The following is a 26224-nucleotide window of genomic DNA, read 5'->3' as shown; positions in this document are numbered from 1 at the left end:
AGGGTATGTCTACACTGCAACACTATTTCGAAATAACTAGCGCTATTCCAAAATAACTTAGTCCGCATCTACACAGCAGGAAGCTATTTCGAAATAGTGTCAAAACACTGTCAAGCTGGAGGACTGCTTACTCCGTCTTCTGTAACCTTCATTGTATGAGGAATAAGGGAAGTTGGAGGAAGAGTTCTCTATTTCGAAATCAGGGTATGTCTACACAGCAAAGTTATTTCGAAATTACAGCCATTATTTTGAAATAACTTTACTAGCATCTACACAGCCAAACTGCTATTTCGAAATTAATTTGAAATAGCGGAGCGCTTATTTCAAATCTGGTAAACCTCATTCCATGAGGAATAATGCCAAATTCAAAATAGCTATTTTGAAATAAGTGCTGTGTAGACACTTATATCAAAATAGGGGGCCTCCAGCCTTCCCAGGGTGCCCTGGTGGCCACTCCAGCTTCAATCAAGGACACTCCTCTCCCTCTCCCCTCCTCAGAGCCCTTAAAGTGGTTGACTTCGGCCGTAGTGCCTGTGACATCTCCACGCCTGCCAGCCTAGAGCCAGCAGTCACTGCAGGGTAGCTTCCAGCCTGGCCACCAAAGGCCACATGCGAACCCAGGAGCAGGTTTGCCTGAAAATCAAGTTGGTCCGGCGAGACCTCCAACCCTGAGTCCTGAGCTTCCCCTCCACCTTCTTCCCCTTGCTTCCCCCTTCCAGCTCCCTCCTCCCAGGTTTCCCCCTCCCCTCTACCATTCTCTCGTCTCCCCTCTCCTGCCTCCTTTCCTGAGTCTCACCAGAGTTTCATTCCCCCCCCCCCCAGTTTTGTTAAATAAAGAGAGTTTGTGTTCATAAAAATACATGTATTTTATTTGACATCAGGATGGGGGGTAAGGGAGGGGTAAGTGGAAGGACGTGAGGGAGGAATGAGGCACAAGCCCCCAGTGGGGCAGACCAGGGAGGCTCTTAGTGCTCCTCAGAGTGGAAGCTCTCCCTCTCCCGCAGGGCCTCCCGGATAGCAGATTTGGCTCCATGTTGCAGACTGCTGTGGTGTCCTGAGTGAGGGCAACCAGAGCATGCAGAAACAAAATGCTTTGCTGTCCCTCACTGAGGTAGGCAAGCAAACAGGGAAACCTGAGAACTGGCTGTCCAGGGGGGTCCCTTTAAGCACAGACCTCAGATAGCCTCAGGCAGCAGCCACACAAAGTAGCTCCTGACCTGATGCCCTGCTGGACCTGATTCTGGCTGGCCTTAAATGCGATTCAGCATCCACTCAGTGTGGACATGCTATTTCAAAATAGCAACAAGCCATTTCGAAATGCATTTTGTGTATAGACACATTATTTCAAAATAAGATATTTCTAAATAACTATTTCAAAATAAGATATTTCTAAATAACGCTGTAGTGTAGACATACCCTAAGTTCTGTGTAGATGCTCCCTATTTCAAAATAAGCTATTTCGAAATAAGATATGCATTTGAGGTAGCTCAATTTGTCTAGCTTATTTTGAGTTAAGCCCTGCAGTGTAGACTTAAGTCTAAACCAGGTTTGTACTGCTTTAAGCTATCTGTGTAGGTAGAGATTCTCCATTTAGGGAAATAACCTATACTGATATGAGCACCTCCTACTTCTGTCTATACTAGGGAGTTGTACCAATTTGACTAATAGTTTTTGAAGCAGGTTAGATTAAAGTGCCATAAGAACTGGGTGCAGACAAACCCTGAATTATTGAGGGATTCCCTCACCCCTTCCCCAAATATCATGGATATATGTGGATATGTCCCATTATACATATGGGCTGTGTCTAGACTGGCAAGCTTTTCCGCAAAAGCAGCTACTTTTGCAGAAAAAACTTGCCAGCTGTCAACACTGGCTGCTTGAATTTCTACAAGAACACTGACTTCCTACTGTCTGAAATCAGTACTTCTTGCAGAAATACTATGCTGCTCCCGTTTGGGCAAAAGTTCTTTTGCGGAAAGCTTTTGCGCAAAAGGGCCAGTGTAGACAGCTCAGATTTGTTTTGCGCAAAAAAGCCCCGATCGTGAAAATGGCAATCGGGGCTTTTTTGCGAAAAAGCGCGTCTAGATTGGCATGAATGCTTTTCCGCAAAAAGTGCTTTTGCGGAAAAGCGTCCATGCCAATTTAGACGCTCTTTTCCGCAAATGCTTTTAACGGAAAACTTTTCCATTAAAAGCATTTGCGGAAAATCATGCCAGTCTAGACGTAGCCATGGAGAACAGAAAGTGTGGAAACAATTGACACTTTTGATTGTTTTTTATTTGCTCTATCAATGATATTTAAACAGCATGTGTCAACAGCATTACTGGCAAGTAATATGGCTGAATCACTCTAATCAATAGTCTCTTTCATTATCATATTTTGCATCATTTCTTACAATTTTAATACTAAAGCTTATCATTTTAAAATCATGTGTTAATTGTTAAAGCAGTAACTGGTCTTTTCCCATTTAATAACAAAGGGAGGGTAGTACGCCCTGGTGAATTGCGTTAATTAAGAGGACAAATTATATGAAATCTGTAAGGTTGAAAATAGACTAAGTAAAATCTAGAGCAGCATTTCTTAAAGAGTGTGCTGAGAGGCAGTCAGAAGTGTGCCGTAGAGAGAACAGAAAAAATTCTGCTCTCCCACCCCCTGCAGAGCCCGTAAACAGCTCCCGCTATGGCTCCCCCCCAGCCCGCAGGATGGCCCCTGTCTCATGGGGCCTACAGTGCTGCGCAGCCTTCTCCTCCTCCACATTTGCAGGCAGCCGCTTTTATAGTGGCCACTGCTGCTGGGAGGGGGTAGGGGTGACTGGAGCTGAGGAGCCGCTCCCAGACCTCGGTGTTTTAAAACTGATGCCTGCGGGGAACCCAGCTCAGGCTCTGCTGCCCCCACCTTCCACCTGGGGTGCACTCAGGCGCTGCTGTCCGCTCCCCGCCTGTGGTGCACTCGGGCTCTGCTACCCCCCATGCACCCCTCCCCAGCCTGCTGGGGAAGTGGCAGAGTTTAATCTGGCAGGGACTGTCGGGGTTTCTACTCCTCTCCTCCCTTCCCCCCCTCCCGCCAGCAGGAAGCCTGGCCTGGTGCTGCAGCTGCGCTGGGATCCCCGCTGCATGGGCGGGGGGAGGGGAGGAAGTGAGCTCTCCAACATCCCCCTTCCCCCCCCCCAGGAATAAGAGCATGCTTCCGGAAGGCTTTCCCTGCTGCAGCAGGGTGCCAAGCCAGGTAAGTGTCCCCCTCATGCCCAGACCCCGCACCCAAACCCCCCTCATTCCCGACCTTCTGCCAAGACCCCGCATTCCCAGCTTGCTCTGACACCCTGCCCCAAATCCCCTCTTGCACTCTCCCTCCTGGCCAGACACCCTGCCCCAATACCTCTCCTTTACCCTTCCTCCTAGCCAGACACCCTGCCCCAAATCTCCTCCTGCAGCCTCCCTCTTGGCCAGACACCCTGTCACAAGACCCCTCCTCTACCCTCCCTTCCTCCTGGCCAGACACATGACCTTATTTAGCATTTGTTAACTATTATCCTTACTTTTTTGTGGACTACGTTTGTAGACTGTTATTAGGGCAGTCTTCCTGGGGGCGGGGGGGTTGTGGTGTATTTCGATCCCTCAGGTCTCCCAGGTCTGGTGGGTTTATTTTATTTTTTTTGCTCAAAAAAAAATCTTGGCGTTCCCTATAAAAAAAAAAAGTATTGTTTGGTGTTCCTCAGTCTTAAAAGGTTTAAGAAACACTGATCTAGAGTTAAAGTTGCAGTTTGTATATACTTTGTTGAATAATACATTGTTAAATTTGTTTAAAACTAAGGATCTAGAATTTCTGCCTTCATTACAAAATACAATACTTACCCTGCCTACATTAAGAAATCTTTACAGTTGTTGTATTGAATTACATTTTTTCAGATTGCAGCTGGGGCAACAGAGGTATCAGTATTTGGTGCAGCATCTGAATCTTTCAGCAAAATGAATATTAATTGTTCCATAGAGGAAAGCATGGGAAAATTTGAAGAAGTTACTAAATCAGCAAGAAATATGAATATTCCAGTGCGAGGGTAATTATAAAGCTTCACGTGTAAACTTAATTTATGTATTGCAGTTTGCAATGTAACTTAATAGTTGTGTTGCTATTGATTAACAAACAGAAATTGTTGTTTGACACTATCAAATTATATGCATTTTAAGTAACTTTAATAGTATTCATTGTGTGACAATATTTTCTAAAAGTTCAAACATTTTTACATTTTAGCTTTTTACATTTTAGCAACTATTCAAAAATGTTGCTTTATTCAGAAACGCAAAAAATAATCATATGTATTAGTTTATATCCTTTTTTATCAATGCTGTTGCCACAAGTCAGAGAATAACATTTGGTATGTGCTATTACATACAGTGACCAGTCATAATAACTCACATATTGTTTTTCTGAGTCCTCAAAACAAAATAGGTGAGCTTTTACATTTTAATACTTGGTGGAAGTGAATCAACATATAGAAGTTACATAATACATTTCCTCCAGCAGAAAAACTCATGAGAAGGAGAAAAGTTACTCTGCACACAGGGGTTGAAACTTGCAGAGCTTCCAATCCATCATGCTCTTGACCTCTCAAGTATACTCATTTCTCCAGAATAACTCCTTTCCAGGGAAATTTTGAATATAAAGCTACAGGCCTCTTAACCATGCTTGCTTCCCCATTACATCTCATCTGTCAGGATTCTCTCAATCCACCCCAAAACAAAGCAAGTCTGCTGACCAGAGAAAGTCATCATAATCCTCCCATCCAATAGTGACCTGTATCCTGTCCTGTGCTATTCCACCATATCTATAGAGTCACTGAATGAAATGTTTATAGCTAGAACCCTGCAAATCCAAAGATATATAAGAAATATCCATAGATATCTGCATCTGTGGATGTAGATGCAGATATCCGCAGTTCATTTTTGAAGAGGATGTGGATACAAATTTTCTGTCTAGAATCCTGGAGATTTGTGGATTCTGTGGGTATCAGCATCCACGACTGTGGATGTGGATATTTACAGCTCATTTTTGCAGATACAGATGCAGATACAAGATTTGTAGCCATGCAGGGCTCTATTTATAGAAAGATTTTAAATCTCAAATAGAAAATACCATGCTAATAGTGAGAGGCTTCCATGTCTTCTCAGTGAGGAATTTTATAGATGGAGAAATTGATATTTATATCTACTCTTTGTTTCCTATCTTTTAACCAGTTACCAGTCCATGAGAGGACCTTCCCTCTTATGACAGCTTAATTTGGTTAAGAGCCTTTAGTGAGGTATCTTATCAAAGGCTTTCTGGAAATCTAAGTACACTATATCCAGTGGATTCCCCTTTTTCCTCATGCTTGCTGCCCCCCTTAAAGAATTTTAGTAGATCAGTGAGTCATGATTTCCCTTTACAAAAGCTATGTTGATTCTTCCCCAAGAAATTATGTTCATTTTTGTGTCTGACAATATTATTCTTCACTATAGTCTCAAACAGTTTGCCAAGTACTGAAGTCAGGCTTACCAGCCTATAATTGTTGGGATCACCTTGAGAGCCCTTTTTAAAAAGTAGCATCACATGCGCTATCTTTCAGCCATTTAGTTTAGAAGTTGATTGAAATGATAGGTTACAAACCACAGTGAGGAGTGCTGCAATTTTACATTTGAATTGCTTCAGAACTCCTCAGTAAATACCATCTGGTCCTGATGACTTATTACTGTTTAATTTATCAAATTCTTCCAATAGCGTGTTTTTCTCTATTTGGAATGTAAAGTCTTGCTATAAATATTGCATTCAGTTAATGTATAGATATGGTGGAATATAGGCACAGAGCAGGAAACAGGTCACCATCTGTGTCGGGTGTGGGCCTTGTCCCTTTTAATAACAAAGGGAGAGGAGTATGCCCTGGTGAACTGAGTTAAGAGGACAAATGATATCAAATCTGTATGGTTGCAAATGGACTGAATAAAATCTAGCGTTAAAGGTGGCAACTAGGGGTCATATTATTTAATAACTGGTAGATATTGAGATTCAAAAAGTTAAAGGTTTATAACAGTGATGGTTCCCAACCACTGGTCCATGGACCGGTGCTGGGTTGCGAACTGCTATCTGCCAGGCTGGGGCACACTTCCAGACCATGCCAATACCTTGATGATTGTCTCTGCAAGAATCTAAGTTCCCTGTAAGCTGCACAGCAGTGGGGCTACACAGCTGTTAATTGAGCACACTCACCCTTACCCCCCTCTGTAGAGGTTTAGGGCTACCATGCAGAGAGCTTCCTGACTGGGGAGGGTCATTCCCTCAGCAGCAACAGCTCCCTGCTCCAGACAACAAGCTTGCTTGTAGGGAAGGAGCCATAAAGAGGGAGGAAGGGAGTAAGTACATGGCTGGGATGGGAAGGGGCCCAAGAGGAGGGGAGTTTGGAGCATACAGTAAGTACAGGAGAGGAGCGGCTTGATTACAGCAATCTGATTAAAGCTGCTTTCTGGTCTGGGAGAGAGGCAGCAGATTGCATGGGGTAGGTTGGGGAAACAGGGGGCTGTTCTGGTGTCTGTGCAATGAGATGGGGACAGAGGGGAGTTTGGGTGTCTTAACTTGTTTCCTTCTGGGGTGCAGGCAGCAAGAGTCAAACCCTGTCTGTCTCAGCACAGCAACTCTACCTGGGCTGCAGATATAGGACTCTCTCTTGGGCTGGGGCAGGCTGTATGGGGCAGTACCAAAAATGTCAGGTGGTTTAAAAGCTTTTAGGTTTATTTTCGATACTGGAACAAAAGGCCTAGCTCATTACAGTTGCATGATTACATTTAAAAAAAAATTACACAGCCTCAGAGGGGTAGCCGAGTTAGTCTGTACCAGAAAAAAACTTAAAAAACAACTAATTGTATGGTAGCACCTTAAAAACTAACAAAACATGTAGATGGTGGTATGAGCTTTCATGGGCAAAACCCACTTCTTCAGCTGACCAGAATATAATAAGTCCAGATCCAAGAATAAATAAGGGAAGGGGAAGAGGGGAGGAAAAAGGGGAGGGGAGGAAGAAAAAGAGAAACAGTGAGTAGATAGCTTCAGGGGGTAGTCGAGTTAGTCTGTACAGGATAAACTTAAAAAACAAGAAATGGTCTGGTAGCACTTTATAGACTAAGAAAACATGTAGATGTTATCATGAGCTTTTGTGGGCACAGCCCACTTCTTCAGATGACTGGAGTTTTGAGTTTAGGATGTGCAGACCCAAAATAAATAGATAGGGGAGGAAGGAGAGGGGTGGGGGAAGGGAAAAAAATGGAAGGGAAACAAGGAGCAGAGGATATGAAAATATCAAAGGGAAAACCAAATAGGCAGAACTGGTAAACTATAAGCACCTAAAGATTGGATAGTTAAAAGAAGCAGATAAGGATCATAGGATAGCAATTAGAAAGGAAGAGTAGATATTTCAGAAAGTTACATCAGGTGTTAATGGATTAAGATAAGAAAGGAAAAGATTATTTTATTTTAGTGTTGTAGATATCTGCAAACTCTGATCCCTTACAACCACATGTATTGTATGCATACAGATGTGATATAAAATAACATGTGACCTCTTAAATTAATTATAATAATGAATATGCAAATAAAATCTTACTGGTCGGCCAAAAGTATGTGAATGGTGTTGCCAGTCTGTGGTATGAAAAAGCTTGAGAAACACTGGTTTATAACCATTAATACAAATATTTGTCAACATTACATGCAAATTATATGAAGTAAATAGCCTTAAACTCAAGTTCTCAAGAAACATTTTCCTTACTTTTTCTGCTTGTAAATATCTGTTATCAATGGAAATACAGTTTTATGGTGTGTGTGTAGTAGAAGTATAAATTTATCAACAAATCTAACCCTTCCAAACCTATTTTTATTCTAAACACTTATTTGTTATCTTGTATTATTTTTGTAACTTTTCTATTGTCTTCTTTAGATATTAATTGCTTAGAATTCTATTAATTTTTATTTTGCCATGTTAAGTTGCTATTCTTTCTATATGGCTCTTTTCTTCTGACTATCTTAAAAGCGGTTAGTCACACTGTTGGGTGAAGTGGGAGGGTTGCTTCCAAATATCTCTCATGGGACTTGGATGCCTGGAAAACTGATCGTGTCAGAATAAGCCTGAATACAAAAAGAGTATCAGGGAAAGGAATACATAGTTGATCTATGGGATAAACTTTGAAGACAGTGGCACTGAAGCTCAAATAGTGATATCCTCACTGTGGTGGGGTGCAGAGTGAACTCAAAGTTTGTAGTGGATTTCTATCTGCTCCTCATTAGCTTGCACATGTTTAATAATGTTGCAACCTACTGCATTTTCCACATATGGTATATCTGGACTTCTTGATGTGCCATCAGCAATTGTGCTGGTGGTATTTTTACTGACGTATAATAGTGCTAAGCTGTTCCAATAGTGTATTTATTATCTACTGAATTACATTTTTACCCACCCAGCAGGAAAAGTGAGGAACAGAAGGAGGTGTGAGGATAGAGAGAAGGAAGAAGGAATTAAGATTGAAAAGCAGACATAGATGAGTAGGCTAGAAAAACTGGAATACTAAAGAAGTTAAGTATGGAATAATGGGGGAGAAGGAACTGAAGTACAGGTTGCACTTCTATAATCTGGGACAAGAGAGTTTTGGCGCGCTATAGGGAGGAAGGGGGGCAGGGAGCTAGGTGCATGGCCCAGCTGAGCTGCGGACAAGCGGGGGAGGAGCCTGACAATATAGCCTATCTGGGAAGGGGGAGCGGAAAGCTGCCATGCTGCTGGGTGCAGGTAGGAGCCAGGAAGCCCAGCATGCAACTCAGCTGGGCTGCTGGAGGGGCCGGGAGCCAGGAACCGGGAAGCCCAGCATGAGGCTCAACTGGGTTGCCTGGAAGAGCTGGGAAGTCTGGGGTGCAGGGTGGGGTGTGTGGCAGCAGGGGGTGAAAAATGACCTCCCCCTGGTCCTGCAAAATCCCTCATATGGGACCAGTCAGGTCCCAGGACCAGGGAGGTCCAACCTACATAAGAGTAGGCAGGGTAGAAGGGAGACATGAGAGAAAATTAAGTGAAGGTATAAATCACCAAACGAGATGGAGAAAATAAAGAGAACAGAACCAAAGGAAAACATAATCTTGCTACACATAAAAATGTTTTCACTTTGTGCATCTAAAATAGTGATTATATGTTTCAGTTAAGTATACATACGTCAGTGGAAACTCTATGCATGTGATACAGCACTTGTGAGACTTCTTTAATATCCATTATGGTATAAAGAAAGCACATTAAAAGTCAATCATGAAACTCAGATATAACTGTAACTCCAGCTACTGTTTCCCTTTGATGCCTACTTAGTCTACTGTAATGCTCCGAGAAAAGTGAATAATTCAGATGTAGGAAAAGAGTCAGCTTTGTTTTGTTTTTCCATCTGTCTTCATCACAAAGGGCCCATTTTGGGGAATATGCGCTCCAGACCCGTCGTTGTGCATACTAGAGATCAGGTACAGTCAGAGATTGAGGTATCAAAAGAGAAGATGTATTAAAAAGCAGTCAGTTACTAGGAATAAATGGTATACATCTAAGAGTTTTAAGAATAAAATGGCTAAGCTGCTCACAATGATAAGCAATTTTTTATTAAAATTAGGCATCACTCAAACAACAGTAGAATAGGAAATGTTATTTAGGAGCACTGAGCTTACTTCAATATCAAGAAAGCTGGTTGAAACAATGAAGTAGAATTATAAAACCTCGGGAGAGACATGGTTTGACAGAGACAAACTAGCGTGATTTCTCATCTGCTAAAATACTTTCACATATCAGCAAAATAGTGGATAATGCAGAACCACCTTATTCTAAAATACTTGGAATAAGTAACTTACATGATTGGCGACCACATGATGTTCTCTAGTGGTCTCAGGGCAGCCCTGCCCTCAGCCCTTCACCTCTGTTTCCGTTCTTGGTTCCCCAAATAAGCTCCAGTCAGGGTTCTCCCAGTCCAGTCACAGCAGCCTTTCTTAGGGTCTCATTTACTAACTTAAAGTTCAAAACTAAACACAAGTTTTTCCTTTCAGATGGATACAACTCAGACTCCCCTAGTCTACTCAGGGCTCGTCTATACTACACGGAAGATTCAAAAGAGGATATGTAAATTCCACGGAGCTTTTGAAAGTGAAAGTAGTCGGACGTGGCTTTTTTGGCAACCCCTCTTTTTTCGAAAAGACGCTGTTCCTCAAAAAATGAGGTTTACTCGGCTTTTTGAAAAAAGAGGGGGGGTTGCTGAAAAAGCTGCATCCCGACTACTTTTACTTTCGAAAGCTCTGCTTTCCAAAGTGGGATCGGAAGAAGATATGCAAATTCTGTGGGAATTTGCATATCCTCTTTCGAATCTTCCGCGTAGTATAGACATAGCTTCTGGGTACTTCCTAGTTGGAAGAAATTCACCAGGTCTCAGATTCTTCCCTGCAGGAGCTTCCTCACAATCTGACAGCCTAACGATAGCCATCTTTAGCTCCTTATAGGAAATTACCTGGTTCTCCTCAAGTGGAGCTCATTCAGTAGTCAGTTTATCTCTATGCTCTTCCACTCAATTGTTAACCACTTGGTTACAATACCTCATAAAAAGCTATGAAGTGGGAAGTATTGTTATGAATTAAAAACTGGCTAAAGAAATCAATTAAAGATAGTTAATGTATGATTTTGAGTGTGTCTGCATAGTCATGCTTGTGAGATGTACTTTCCTGGTGCTGTACAACTTTGGGAACCTTTTAAGGATCATTGGGACTGTTTGAGCACTGTTCTGAACAGCTGGCAGTTCCCTCTAAGCTGCCATACTCCTGGCGGTGGGAGAAAACTTAGCGCTCTCTTCCCCTCCTTCAGGTCAATCAAGGCCTGGGGCGAGGGGAAGCATGGAAAGTCTCTCGCTCCCTGCCCTGCCCTGCAAAGGAGCACCATGCTTAGAGTCACCTGCCAGCTGAGCAGCAGCTGGCAGTTGACTCTAAGGCCGTGTCCAGACTCAGGGGTTTTTTCGGGAAAAGTAGCCTTTTCCCGAAAAAACCCCTGCGTCCAGACTCAAGCCGCGTTCTTTCGAAATTATTTCGAAAGAACGCGGCTTTTCTTTCGATGGCGGTAAACCTCGTTTCACGAGGAAGAATGCCTTCTTTCAAAAGTTCCTCTTTCGAAAGAAGGCGTTCTTCAATGTAAAGAGGCCGTCTTCGAAAGAGAGCATCCAGACTCTTTCAAAAAAGCGGATTTCTCTTTCGAAAGATCCGCCTGCAGTCTAGACGCGATCTTTCGAAAGAGGCTCTTTCGAAAGATGCTTTCGAAAGAGCCTCTTTCGAAAGAAGCCTGCAGTCTAGACATAGCCTAAGTGTTGAACCCCTTTCACCGTGGGAGGCGACTTCGCACACTCCTCCTGCCCCCAGGCCAATCAGAGCAAAGTCTCCTCCCACCCTGCCCCTGTTCTGCAAGGAGCACACAGCACTTCTAAGCGCCGCAAACTCCTTGCAGGACAGGGGTAGGGGGGAGGAGACTTCACACACTTCCCCCTGCCCCCAGGCCCTGATTGGCCTGGGGACAGGAGTAGTGTGAAGTCTCTCACTCCCTGCTCTCCGGCATGTGGAGATTAGAGTCAACCACCAGGGTTCTAGAAGAACCAGTTATTGGAGGACTCTGCGGGTGATCAGTTATGGGAATCCAGCTAGCAGTACAAACTTTAGGAAGGTGGTTTGAAAATGTCTAACTAAACAAGAACTAAAAGAACTTCCTCCCAATGTACACCATCAGATCTTGCAACACCCCTAGCAGAATCACTGCATGTATTTATAATGGGATCACTATGGAAGCAAGCTATTAGTACTACCTTTGGCATAGCAGAGTGAAATCATGACATATTTACATGCATAAGCTAATCCATTTCAGCAGGTTTAGAGCAAAAATGGCATTTACTTCACACTGGTTCCCAGTGTTACAAAACCGTTAAGTTAGGGGCTTCCTAAAAGGCATTGTCCTATTAAAACAGAATGTAGAATCCACTTAAGTGAAATATATGGAACCTAGATTTTCCAGGTTAAGATGAGGATTTGAAAGGATAGCCAGGTGATGAATGCTCTGATTTAAGAGAAACTCAGATAATATTTTGTCCAAAACTTTCTATGCAAACGCAAAGACAGCTTTGTCCCTGGAATACTGTGAAAGAAGGATCAATCATCAAAGCCTCACTCAATCTGTTCACATATGTGTTACCTAATTTCACTGGAGAACAACATGGCATTACCCTTATACTGATTAATTCAGTGCTGCCATTTGATGAAATGAAAAGAGAATGGAACTCTTTCACTGACACCCACACGTACACTTATGCACGCGATGAGTTGCACAGATAGAGCAGAAGAAGCCAAGCAGACTGCAAGTCTGCCTGCAGTCACCAATCCGGGCTGGCGAGCTGATCATACGGCCTGTGGTCTGCATACTTATTGTGCTGGGTGGCTCCTGTCATACACTGAGTTATTTCTCTGTGTCTGTCACTGAGAGGCCTGCTTAGACCTCATTTTCCTCATGCATGTTAATTCTTTCTAATCTGCACCTCTGTTTCTTGCCTTTCTCATGTGAAAATGAAGGTTACATCAGGCCTCACCTAGCCCCTGGCTCATTTCTGTAGCCTCACGGCTCCTCTCCACAAAGGTGCAGCCATTACCCTATTCGCACACTCACAACTTGCACACACCCACGCACTCCCTTGTCACAGGATAGAATATTACGGAACTTAAAGCTTGTTCAAGCAATAGCTGGAAGTTACAAAGCTTGCAAGAAGTTACAGAACTTGAAACATTACATGAAAGTTATGGCTTACAGTACCAGTTATGTGACTCGCAGTGGCTGAAACTGACTTCATTTAGAACAACTGAGAGTTACCTGGCTTACAATAGCAGAAAGACACATGACTTGCAATGGCTAAAACTGACCTGACTTAAAAAAAAGTTACATATCTTATATATACTGGATTGGGCAGAGGTTTTAAACAATATGTAACTGTGATTTTTTTTAAAAGGTCTCTTTAATGATAAGTGTAATAAGTACACTCTCCCAACAAGTCAGCCTGTGCATCTGTTAACTTTGTCAGTAGTGAGCTAAGATTCCATGCAGAGAGCAAATCTCAGACCCATAGAAACCCATTAAGGAATTTTAGGATAAGGGAAGGGTGAAGATTTTATAATTTTCAGCTGGAATTTAGTGTTCTGAGGGAACAGACAAGCACTTTGATGACAGAGGAGCTGAGAGCTTCAAATATCATTTATCATCTAAATTCATTGCTCTTCAGGCAGGGCCAGCGGACAAATTGTTCTTCATATCATTGCGTCTACAGAGCCTTCTTGTGGGAGTTGCATGTCAAGTTAAGGAGCCACAGAAGTGGGAGCAGTTAACTGGCAATTTGAAAACTCAGAAATCCCAAGCACTTAGTATTTCATGGGCAGAAGGAAAGATATTTACAGTTTGAATGCACTTCCCCTTTCGTCCAAAAGACTATAAATATGTTGACTTTCTGGGTAGATTGCAAAGCCTATCTTTTCACGCATGCTTTTTGCAGGCTATGAATATAGAGGGAAATTTGAGTGTACATATCTGAGAGTGTTAGGTATTTTCAATTGCCACCGGTTGTTTGGCTGATTTATCTTTGTGGCAAGCAGTACTACTGGTCCGGCTTTGTTTTGACTTGTAATTTTAATGATTAATATAATAATAAATAATGCATTAGACAGGCATTTTGTAATTTATTATGTAGTGAAATAAATAGAATACAATGAAATAGCTTTCGTGGCTAAACTTGTTGTTAATACAGATGAATCCGAATTAAGATTATGCTGAAATATTTTGTTTTTGTGACTGCAGCACATAGAAAAACAACATCTTGACCTCAGGCCAAATACAGATAAATCAGAATTAAGTTTATGATGAAATGATTTAGTTTTTTGTGACTGCTGCACACTGAAAATCAACATTCTGACCTCAGGCCAAAACCTGCAGTCTTTATTTAAGGAACTCCTAAGAGTCTAGGGATTTGGCTTTTAATTTTGTAGCCTAAATATTTTACTTGAAATATCTAGTTAGTAAAAACAGATTTGTGTATTAATATACATAAATTGTATTTATATATTTTTCAATACTGAGATTTTCTCCTCTTAAGAACTATTACTTAACATGTTTACTTGTACGCATTGGGTAATTTAATACCTTGCCCTAATTTCTTATTTGCAGTTGCAAAATGCTTCCAAAATAATTTTAAAGGATTCAAATTTTATTTTCTATTTTTACTGGCCATCTAGAATTTATGTAGTGAATATAAATCATTGGCAATTTGTGAATCTGATGAAAAATATATTCAAACAGTTTAAGCTTCAGCATGTCTTACAGTTGCTGCAGCTGCACCAACATTTACTCCATCATCATCCAGAAAATTTATGCTGTCAGCTGTCACACTAAATGTCAGTAACACCATATACAATCTTCTAAATGTTTACTGAAATACTTCAAATGTTTATGAAAAATAGAATACTTGCATATGGTACAAAAGTTGTATCATTTATTGTGACACAGAGTTTTTTTGTATGTGCACAAAACTTTAAAGTAACATCTGGGACACATTCTATGAGGACACTGTGCCAAATCTGTGGTTAGCTAATGACTTCTATGCATATTTTGCATGTGAAATGGCACTAAAAATTCTCCCTTTACAAATTTCACTCTTTAATGTGTAATTCGGGTAACACTGAAAATCTCACCATATTTTCCCAGTGATTAAAAGGAAGCAAAACAGATGGGGTTAATGGAAAACCATGGTACATAATAGTTGCACATATTCACTTCTGTTTTATTAGTAAATCTAAATGTAGCATAAGAAGAAAATGTTAAGTAAATTCTGGTTAGGCTGGATTCCTTTCACCTTAATATATTAAAAACTTCAAAAGACACACATAAATTATAAATGCTCCAATGCGTGTTTAAGGTCTTTAAGACCGTCTCCCTGCATCAGAGACTAATATGGAGCAAATATAACTGTTAAAATGTCAGAAGTATGTCTTTTTCTCTCACTTAAAAACTAAATGTCTACCATCACTATTGAACAGCCATATTATACATTTATGTTCCCATCCTGAAAATGCTTCTGTGTATGTGCAGTCTCTTTGAGGGCATTTGGAAAACTCATGTGTACGGTTACTCTTTTGTGTGAGTGTCTTCAGAATCAGGGGCCATAAAGCTTGAAAACACAAAGCAATACACAACATAATAAAACAATGCTCTGACTTTAAAGCATATCCTTGGACATTTGAAAAATAATCTGAACTATACATAGAATATGATGGGCACAAATTTAGCTACAACTACTCAAGAGAGAGATCTTGGAGTTATTGTGGATAGTTCTCTGAAAACATCCACTCTGTATGCAGCAGCAGTCAAAAAAGCAAATAGAATATTAGGAATTATTATAAAAAAGGAATAGAGAATAAGACAGCAAATATCTTATTGCCTGTATATAAAACCATGGTACGCACACATCTTGAATATTGTGTACAGATGTGGTCATCTCATCTCAAAGAAGATATAATGGCATTGAAAATATATCTCGTGTCTTGCTCACAATGCTCGTATTAATACATCACAGAATCATGTTTGCTTTTTTTGCAACAGTGTCATACTGTTGACTCATGTTTAATTTATTGTCCACTATGACCCCTAAATCTCTTTCAGCAGTACTCCTTCCTAAACAATCACTTCCCATTCTGTATGTGTGAAACTGATTGTTCCTTCCTAAGTGAAGAACTTTGCATTTGTCCTTATTAAACTTCATCCTGTTTGCCTCAGACCATTTCTCTAGTTTGTCCAGATCATTTTGAATTTTGACCCTGTCTTTAAAAGCACTTGCAACCCCTCCCAGCTTGGTATCATCTGCAAACTTAATAATCGTACGTTCTATGCCATCATTTAAATCATTGAAGATATTGAACAGAACCAGCCCCAAAACAGACCCCTGCAGAACCCCACTTGTTATGCCCTTCCAGCATGATTGTGAACCATTAATAACGACTCTCTGAGAGTGGTTATCCAGCCAGTTATGCACTCACCTTATAGTAGCCCAATCTAGGTTGTACTTCCTTAGTTTATTGGTAAGAAGATCATGCAAGACCATGTCAAACCCCTTACTGAAGTCTAGGTATACCACGTCCACCACTTCTCCCTTATCCACAAGACTTGATATCCTATCAAAGAAAGCTATTTGACATGATCTGTTCTTTACAAATCGATACTGGCTGTTATCAATCACCTTATTTTCTTCCAGATGTTTGCAGATGAATTCCTTAATTACTTGCTCCATTATCTGCACTGGCACAGAAGTTAAACGGACTAGTCTGTAGTTTCTTGCGTTGTTCTTATTTCCCTTTTTATAGATGGGCACTAAATTTGCTCTTTTCCAGTCTTCTGGAATCTCTGCCATCTTCCATGATTTTTCAAAGATGATAGCTAAAGGCTCAGATACTTTCTCCATCAGTTCCTTGAGTATTTTAGGATGCATTTCATCAGGGCCTAGTGACTTACAGACATCTAACTTTTCTAAGTAATTTTTAACTTGTTCATTTATTTTAACTTCTAAACCTACCCCATTTCCACTACCATTCACTATGTTAGGCATCCCATCGCTATCCATCTTCTTGACGAAAACTGAAACAAAGAAGTCATTAAGCAACTCTGCCATTTCCAAGTTTCCTGTTATTGTTTCTCCCTCTTCACTGAGCAATAGCCCTACCCTGTCCTTGGTCTTCCTCTTGCTCCTAATATACTCATAGAATCATAGAATACTAGGACTGGAAGGGACCTTGAGAAGTTGAGTCCAGTCCACTGCCCTCATGGCAGGACCTAATGCTGTCTAGAGTAGACCATCCCTGATAGGCCTTTATCTAACCTGTTCTTAAATACCTCCAAAGATGGAGATTACACAACTTCCCTAGGCAACTTATTCCAGTGTTTAACCACCCTGACAGCTAGGAAGTTTTTCCTAATGTCCAACCTAAACCGTCTTTGCTGCAGTTTGAGCCCATTGCTTCTTATTCTATCCTCAGAGGCCAAAAAGAACAATTTGTCTCCCTCTTCCTTGTGACACCCTTTTAGATATCTGAAAACTGCTATCATGTCCCCTCTCAGTCTTCTCTTTTGTAAACTAAACAAATCCACTTCTTTCAGTCTTCCTTCATAGGTCATGTTCTCTAGACCTTTAATCATTCTTCTTGCTCTTCTCTGGATCTTCTCCAATTTCTCCACATCTTTCTTGAAATGTGGTGCCCAGAACTGGACACAGTACTACATCTGAGGTCTAATCAGTGCAGAGTAGAGTGGAAGAATGACTTCTCGTGTCTTGCTTACAACACACCTGTTAATGCATCTGTCAGGGGGTACGCCCCTACCAGGGGTTTTGGCCCCCTCCTGCCCGGCCTACCCAGTACCCAAAGTACCGACGTACCAGTCTCGGCCCTCCTATCAGGGCATATACGGTAGCCCAAACTCTCAAATGTCTCGGCCCTTCTATCAGGGCATATACGGTAGCACAAACTCCCAAAAGTCTCGGCCCTTCTATCAGGGCATATACGGTAGCACAAACTCCCAAAAGTCTCGGCCCTTCTATCAGGGCATATACGGTAGTCCGGCCTAGTTCTGGGGAAAAGCCTCTTCAGGCCTGAGTGACTCCCCAGGCGCTGCGAGGAGTGGTAGGGGGACCCAGGCCCTCTCTCTCCACCGGGTCCCGGGCCAGGGCCCTGTGGGCAGGGACTCTAGGTCCTGCCGGCTTGGTGGGGAATCCAGCCGCTACTCACCAAGCTGGTTTAGGAAACCTCTGCCCTGGGCCACTTCCTACCACCCTAGCACCCCCTTCTCGTAGCCTGTCTGCCTGTGCGGCGGTCCTTACCGGGGCTGGAGTTGGCAGGGTAGGGGCACCTGTTACTCTGCAGGGTTGTGGCCGCCAGAATGCTGTGTTTGCAGACTGGCTCTTTCTGACCTCTGGCTGCTCTCCCCTCTGCTGGGCCACTGCCTGCTTTATATACTGGCCCAGCTGGGAGCATGCCCAGCAGGGCCGCAAAGGCGGGGCCCTGTCAGCCAGCTGGGCCTGGGCTACTCTCTGCCCTTTAGTGTGGGGCTTGTTCGCCCCATCACAGCATCCTAGAATCATGTTTACTTTTTTTGCAACAGTGTCACACTGTTGACTCATATTTAGCTTGTTGTCCACTATAACCCCTAAATCCCTTTCTACCGTACTCCTTCCTAGACAGTCGCTTCCCATTCTGTACTCATAGCACATCATCTTGTTAGCCTTTATGCCTCTAGCTAGATTTAGCTCTTTTTGTGCCTTTGCCTTTCTAGTCTTTCCCCTGCATACCTGTATTGTTTGATTATATTTGTCCTTTGTAATTTGATCTAGTTTCCACTTTTTACATGACTCCTTTTTTATTTTTAGATCTTGTAAGATCTCCCGGTTGAGCCAAGATGGTCTCCTGCCATACTTTTTATCTATCCTACGCAGTGGAATAGTTTGCTTTTGGTCCCTTAATAATGTCCCTTTAAAAACTGCCAGCTCTCTTCAGTTGTTTTTCCTCCTAGTCTTGCTTCCCATTGGACCTTACCTACCAGCTCTCTGGGTTACTAAAATCTGCCTCCTGAAATTCATTGTCTCTATTTTGCTGTTCTTCCTTTTACTATTCCTTAGTATCATGAGCTCTATGATTTCATGGTCACTTTCTCCCAAGCTGCCTTCCACTTTCAAATTGTCAACCAGTTTCTCTCTATTTGTTAAAATCAAATCTGTTCCAGCTTCCCTTCTAGTATCTTTCTCAACCTTCTGAAATAAAAAATTGCCTCCAGTGCAGTCCAATAACTTGTTGGATAATCTGTGCCCTGCTGAGTTAGTTTCCCAACAGATGTCTAGATAGAAATAGTAGATCCCTAGCGTGACATCACCCTTATTTTTTTATCCCTTTTAACCTAAGCCAGACACTCTCAAGTTTGTGTCCTATGTCCCTCTCCCTCTTAGTCCAAGTGTATACATTTTTAATATATGTATTAAATATATTAAGTCCAATCAAGAACCCAACCCACGTGGGTTCCCTTTTTTCTTTGCCTATCCTTCATGAGCAAGCTGTTCCCTTCTATACCAATATTCCAGTTGTGTGTGTTGTTAGTATTATTGTTGTTTTGTTGTTTGTTGATATTATTATATGTTTAAAGTACTTTTGAATAGTGTCTCAGAGTGGTAGTTATGTTAGTTTGTAACTTTAAAAACAATGAGTAGTTCTGTGGCACCTTAAAGCCTAATAAAAATATATATAGTATTGTGAGCTTTTGCAGTTAAGGTCCATTTTGTCAGATGAGTTGGAGTGGAAATAATAGAATCCAAGATATATATATATAACAGCAAAAGAAGTACGTGTCAGTTGTAGGACCCATGCTAATGAAGCTAATTGAGTGGACTGGATGTGTCCCATTCATAACTTTTTATGTGAAAATGCAAATGTTAAAGGCAGGGAATATTGGTTTTGTAGTGCATTAACCAGTTAATGTCTTCATTCAAACCCAGGGTGACAGTGTCAAATGTGTAGATGAATTTCAGTTCTGCAGTCTATCTCTGTAACTGAGAGGTGAAATTCCTTTGTAGAAGAATGGCTACTCTTAAATCCATGATTGAATGATCAGATAGGTTAAAACCATGGTCACCAATCCATCGATCGTGTTTGACTGGTCGATCCTGGAGGCTCAACCAGTCGATTGCGAGGCTTTGGAGGCCCTCCCTCACTGAGGTGTTCTTCCTCATAAAATGAGGCTTTCTGCAGTCGAAAAAACTGCCGTGTTCTTTTGATTTACTTTGGAAAGAATGTGGCAGCAGTCTAGATGCAGGGGAAGTTTTTTCGAAAAAAGACCACTTTTTTCAAAAATACCCTGTAATCTAGACATACCCATAGAGTGTATAAGGGCCAGGGATAGCAAGTGATGGAGAGAAGGGGAACAGAGAGGGCAGGGCCTCAACAAAGGGGTGGGATCTTGGGGAAGGGATGGAGTAGATCTTGGCTTGTCCTGACGTTTAAAAAGTGATCTTGGGTGTAAAAAGGTTGGAGACCACTGGGTTACACGTAAACCTGTAGGAGAATATTTTGTTATCATTTCTGATGTCTGCTGTTTATCCATTTATCATTTGTCACAGACTATCCAGTTTGGCCAAAATAGATGGTAGAGGAGGATTACTGACACTCGATGGCATATGTGTTTTGGTCCTGTGGTGGTTCATGAATATAGGTGTGTGGACAGAGTTGGCAATGGGGTTTGTTGCAGGGGTAGGTTCCTGGAGGATTGTATCTGAGGTGTGATACGTGGCTGCTGGAAAAGATGTGCTTTGGGTTGGGGGTTGTCTGTGGGTAAGGATTGGCCTGTCTTTCAAGGCATGTGAGAGTTAGGGGTCATTTTCCAGGATAGGCTGTAGACTTTTAATGGTGCATTGGAGGGGTGTAAGCTGGGGCTGTAGGTGATGACCAGTGGCGTTCTATTATTTTCCTTGCTAGGCCTGTCTTGAAGTAGGTGACTTCTGGGTACTTGTTTAGCACTGTCAATCAGTTTTCTCACTTCACCACATGGGTGTTTAAACTTTATAAATGCCTGATAACGATTTTTTAGGTGTTTGTCTTTGTCTGTGGGTTTGGTACAAATCTGGTTGTATTTTATGGCTGTAGACAGTGGATGGTGTGATGTCTCCTGGATGGAATCTAAAGGCATATAGGTAAAAATAGAAGTAGAACTTGCAAGATCTGTGTAGTGACAAAACTCAGCTCCTGTTCCCAGTATGCTTTGGTTGCAGGGACCACATAGTGCCTATATCATTTGTGGATCATTTGCCATTTGGTTCTGGTTGCTAGGTGAAGTTGAACTATCTCCCTTCCCCCTGCTGACTCATTCAGATGATTCAACATTTTCCTCCAAAATATTATACAATAAATTTGCAGGAAGGGTTGTATATTACTGTGATATGGTCAAATGATACCCACCTGTAATGAAACTATGAAGAGGGGGAAAAAGGCTTGGAGAAACTCAACAAGATGAACTTTTTCTCTTTTTAATTTTTTGTAATGAAGACAGATGGGGTTCTAATCTCATGGGAGTTCCCCTTAATCTTGCAGAATCTGGGTCACTATGGGGAAAGAAAATTGTAGCTGCATGGGTCCATATGGATCTCCTCACATTTCTGCCTTGCCTTCTCTTTGCCTCTCTGCCTGCATGGCATTGGTTACTTTCCCTCTGCTGTTTCCTTGATAGTGCACCAACAACTCTACCTTGCAAACTGCTGGCATCTAGCCTTAATTCAGTGATTTTATCCTACAGGGGATTCAGCACTCTGGTGATGATCCACTAAAGCACAAAGCTACTTTTAAGCATGTGCTTACAACCTCCATTGAATCAGGACCAGAGTGCCTCTGTTTTCATTAATTTATGGTTTCATATTCTTATAGAGAAAAAAAATCCTTTGAGTTTGAAATTTTCCATGCTTGATGCAGCTGAAAGACTATCTGTATGAGGAAGTGGGTCTGGCCCACGAAAGCTCATCATCTAATAAACCATCTTGTTAGTCTTTAAAGTGCTACATTGTCCTGCATTTTGCTTCAGCCTAACACGGCTACATTTCTATCACTGTGCTCTCACACACCTTTTTTTCACTGTTTAAAAATTATTACATTTTTTCATACAGATAGGTATAAACAGAAACATCTGACTTTCAAAATTTAAGTTTCCAAAAACAGCACTAACTTTACCACATTGTCTATCCTTTATATTTGATAAGCATTGAGCATAGAAAGTGTATTAAACTACATGTTTAACAGTTAAAAGAAAAAGAATAACTCCGTAGTTGCAAACTTTATTTTTCATTTCCTGACCTAATTGTGCAATCTTACATTTGCATTAATATTTTATTGCATGTAATATGTGGATATGTATAATGTATATGTGTTCATAGTATATACTTATCTATATCTATTCTCTTGAACGTAGGTACGTATCTTGTGCATTGGGATGCCCATATGCAGGAAACATCATACCAGCTAAAGTGGCAGAAGTAAGAATGCACCTGTCTTCCATGTTTTAAACTTGCCTGAGCTATTTTCTCTGTTTAATCCTAGAAAGGTTCATTATGAATCAAGATCCATGTAAAATGAACAAAACAGCCATACAAACTCTAAATCTGGATAAATAATTTTCCTCAGCACTATCCGTTCAGTTGTAAAGAAATGTGTTTTGGTAATAACTAGTCACAAAATCGAAAATGAGGTTTAAAATGTTATTTCCTTCAAGCAGAAGAGCAAGGAAATACTTTGGAAAATCAACTCAAACACATATGAGAACAGGCCATGTTGCATGAGATTATTTCCATCATGATCCCGTGTAATTTGTAGCTGCTGTTACATTCACTCTGTGCCAGCAACAATTTGCCTTCAGCCATAAAACATGCCATTGAATTGTGGTCCTCTGGACATACAGAAGTGCTGGCATCTGCAGCAGCTGCACTAGCTAAGAGAATGGACCTGGACCAACTCACAAGATACTTTCCTACTACAAAGCTATTGGGGGAAACGTGCATCCACTTCTCTGTGGGGAAGAGGAGATTGATGAACATGGTTGAAAGAGACCACCTTCCTCTACACGGAAAGAGACAAAGGGCTAAATGGACAGGAAATTAAGGCCTGATCTACACTGCAGTTAGGTTGATGCAAACTGCCTTGTGTTGACTTAGCTATGGAAGTGTCTTCACTGAAGTGTCTTCCCTCACCAAATGCTGTTAAGCAAAATAAACTGTCATGGGATAAGAGGGAAAGTCTTCTCATGGATTTATTTTATTTTAGTTAAAAGCAGATAATTAAAAGGAATGCCTAGAGAAAAAAAATGCAATCTACTATTATAAACTCATCTTAAAAATTTTAAAAATCACAAATTGAAGTTTATGAGAAGAAATTCTTACAGCATAACAGTACCTTTCTTGTAGATCTATTCAGGCACCTATAGTGTGCTTGATGTATGGATGTGCAGCGAGATATGGGACTTCCATACTGAAAGATGCTTACAATCTAATGAATGGCCTGTTTTATTTTTAATTTTATTTTATTTAAAATGTGTGATAAATGTATTATGATTTGAACTAGGGACTCTTGGATCTGAAAGCAAGAGGGATTTTATTAACATTTGCCATCGGCATTTTGTTCATATCCTCCTTACCAGCTTTGATGAGAACAGTTGAATCCACTTGAGTCCTTTAAAATCTGCTCTTTGAATTAAGTGAATAATAGCATTTCTCCACTTCTTCCGGGACTGGTGGTACAGCACTTGGTCAGTCTCTTCAAACATATGTATTGCAATCCCACTGATGATATTCTGGAATTACTTTAACAGTCCAAAGCTGTACAAATGAAACTACCTTGGAAAGGAGTGTATTTTTAGTTCTGTAACATTTGATTTATGGACTGGGATTCTGTCGCTCCAGGGTGTCTTTTTGTGTATGTTTGATGCACAGGTGGGAATGCTAAGGAATAAACCTGTTCAGTTATAGAGCATTTCTGAAAAAAAAATCAAAGAACCTATTATGGTAATTGGAAATATCTCTATAAAAAGTATGGACTCAGTCCTGCAATCCCTTATTTGCACAAATTTCTTTACAAGAGTAGTTGTAATGAAGTTTATGGTGCTGCTTACATAAGTAAGAACTATTTATGAGAATGAGGGTTTGTAAGATTGTGACTTAACGATGTCACAATTTTGATTTTTTTCACTATTTTTTAATTGATGTCCAGTTTCTTTAAGAAAAAAATGAGCAAGTTAGGGACTAAACTTCCTTTGGCTTTCATTGTACCTGTGATTTCCTAGAAAAGAAAAATCAGATCTCTAGTCCACTGTTTATTGGCTTAACTGCGTACTCAGTGTACTGGGTCCTGTGAAACATGCAAGCCTTAAGGCACGTCTTTACTAAAAAAAAATACACAGGGAAGATAGAGCAGTTGGGAAATCCCCAAGGAAGAGGCCAACAACAGATACGGGTTTCAGAAAGATTAATCTATAAACACACAAAAAAAAAACCTTGATTCTTTTGCTTGTAATAGGAGAATAAGAGAGAAGGTTGTGACTCGATTAATTTGATTTGGAACATTATTACATACAGGAGGCAGAACATTATTTTTAGCTTTGCTTATAGTTCATTATTTTAGAATTCTTTTCTGTTTTCAAATCAGGTGTCTAAACAGCTCTATAGCCTAGGCTGCTATGAAATCTCTCTGGGGGACACTATTGGGGTAGGGACCCCTGGCAGCATGAAGAGAATGCTGGAAGCTGTTATGAAGGAAATTCCAGTGAGTGCTCTTGCAGTTCATTGTCATGACACGTATGGCCAGGCTTTAGCCAATATCCTCACAGCCATGCAGGTAATTCAGACTATCTTTACAGATATTGTAAGTAATGACTGTACATTAAGTCAATGCTAAACTTCTATGAAGTGCCAATTGCTTTCTGTATTTTCTATAGTTGTCAGTATTTTTGCACTTGTGAAAGGTACTTCAGAACTCTGATTGTATCATTTCATAAAACATTAGAGAGACAACTTGGTGAGATAATACCTTTTATTTGACCAACTTCTGTTAGTAAGGGAGATAAGCTTTCAAGCCACGGTGAGCTCTTCTTCAGCTCTGGGAAAGAATAACAGATGTTATGCTGAAAAAACGCTGTTGTGTAGATGTACTTCTAGGCTGTGTCTACACTGGCACCTTCTTCGGAATAGCCATGCTTTGGAACTTTGGAATAGGGAAATGCGCGGGGGATTTAAATATCCCCCGCGGGATTTAAATAAACATGGCCGCTGCTTTTTTTCCGGCTTGGGGAAAAGCCGGAAAAGAGCGTCCAGACTGGCGCGATCCTCCGGAATAAAGCCCTATTCCGGAGGATCTCTTATTCCTACTTGAAAGGAGGAATAAGAGATCCTCCGGAATAGGGCTTTATTCTGGAGGATTGCGCCAGTCTGGACGCTCTTTTCCAGCTTTTCCCCAAGCTGGAAAAAAAGCAGCGGCCATGTTTATTTAAATCCCGCGGGGGATATTTAAATCCCCAGCGCATTTTCCTAATCCAAAGTTCTAAATTAGCATGGCTATTCCGAAGAAGGGGCCAGTGTAGACGTAGCCCTAATGTCTTAGATGCCACACAAAAAAACAAACAGGAAAAAAAAACTACACCAAAGCACAGTCATGATATTTGGCTTTACTAGAAAGCAAGAATATAATTTAAATATTAATGAATCCTCAGGTACCACTTTGTTGGAAGCATGTTGTATGTCCTCAGGTTATCAAAGTGATATTGAATTTTCACACCAGCCATGAGAACTTATTTTGAACTGCTTAGATGGCATAAGCTTAAGGTTTGTTGGTTATCTGTTCAACAGAGGTAGTAAATATTTTGGATTATTCTTCCTCTATTATCATGGCTCCTTGTTCTCTTGCAATTACCTATTTATATACATGGAAATAGTAAAATGAATTAAATCAAACACATTTCTAACATGTTTAGGTTCCTTCAAGTGTGATTTTAGATAGGGAAAAAGACTTCGGTGGGTTTTTTTAATTGTTCCCCTTCTATACTAATAATTTTGGATAATAGATGTATTGACTTTAAGAAACTTTCTGTACTAATCTCCTTTTTTCATTCTACTCTAATTTTTGTAATACATTTTGGGGCAATATTTTCTAGATTTCAATCCAAAAGATAATATTTTATAGCTTCAGAAACTTAACTTGTTTATGTGATATGTGCCTCTAAAATGTTTTTTGTTATGCATATCTTTTATTTTAGCTGTCTTTTAATTAAGCTTGGCTTGTCTTAATGATATTCAAAGCTCATCAACACCTGCTTTTCCAGTTGAAAACATAGCTATATCTACTGGTTTAAATAAATGGATCATTTCACAGTAAACATGGGAGTTCTTCATAAAAATTCAGAGTATTTTTATTCAAACTCCATGTTAAAATTCATTACTCTGTGGATGCCTGCAGAACAATGTCAAGGCAGTTGAAAAATTAAAATGGCAACAATGTACAAAATTTGTTTCACTGTTACCTGGTCCTCTTTACTCCTCTTTGTTTTCTCTTTTGGTTGCCTTTTGTTATATGGTAAGTTAGT

General features: G+C 40.8%; 1 protein-coding gene across 2 annotated transcripts in view; it reads left to right on the top strand.

The window, feature by feature from the left end:
* HMGCLL1 (3-hydroxy-3-methylglutaryl-CoA lyase like 1) overlaps positions 1-26224 on the top strand; it is a 97254-nt gene that overhangs the window by 28922 nt on the left and 42108 nt on the right. For both annotated transcript variants that reach the window (XM_075923634.2, XM_075923632.2), the window contains exons 5-7: positions 3906-4054; positions 22070-22133; positions 24295-24483. In XM_075923634.2, coding sequence (XP_075779749.1) covers positions 3906-4054; positions 22070-22133; positions 24295-24483 — 402 coding nt within the window. The remainder of the gene's footprint in view (positions 1-3905; positions 4055-22069; positions 22134-24294; positions 24484-26224) is intronic.

Source organism: Pelodiscus sinensis, chromosome 3 (assembly GCF_052426305.1).
Source record: "Pelodiscus sinensis isolate ZL-2025 chromosome 3, ASM5242630v1, whole genome shotgun sequence".
Classification (NCBI taxonomy): domain Eukaryota; kingdom Metazoa; phylum Chordata; order Testudines; family Trionychidae; genus Pelodiscus; species Pelodiscus sinensis.
This window is presented reverse-complemented; position numbering and strand designations above follow the sequence as displayed.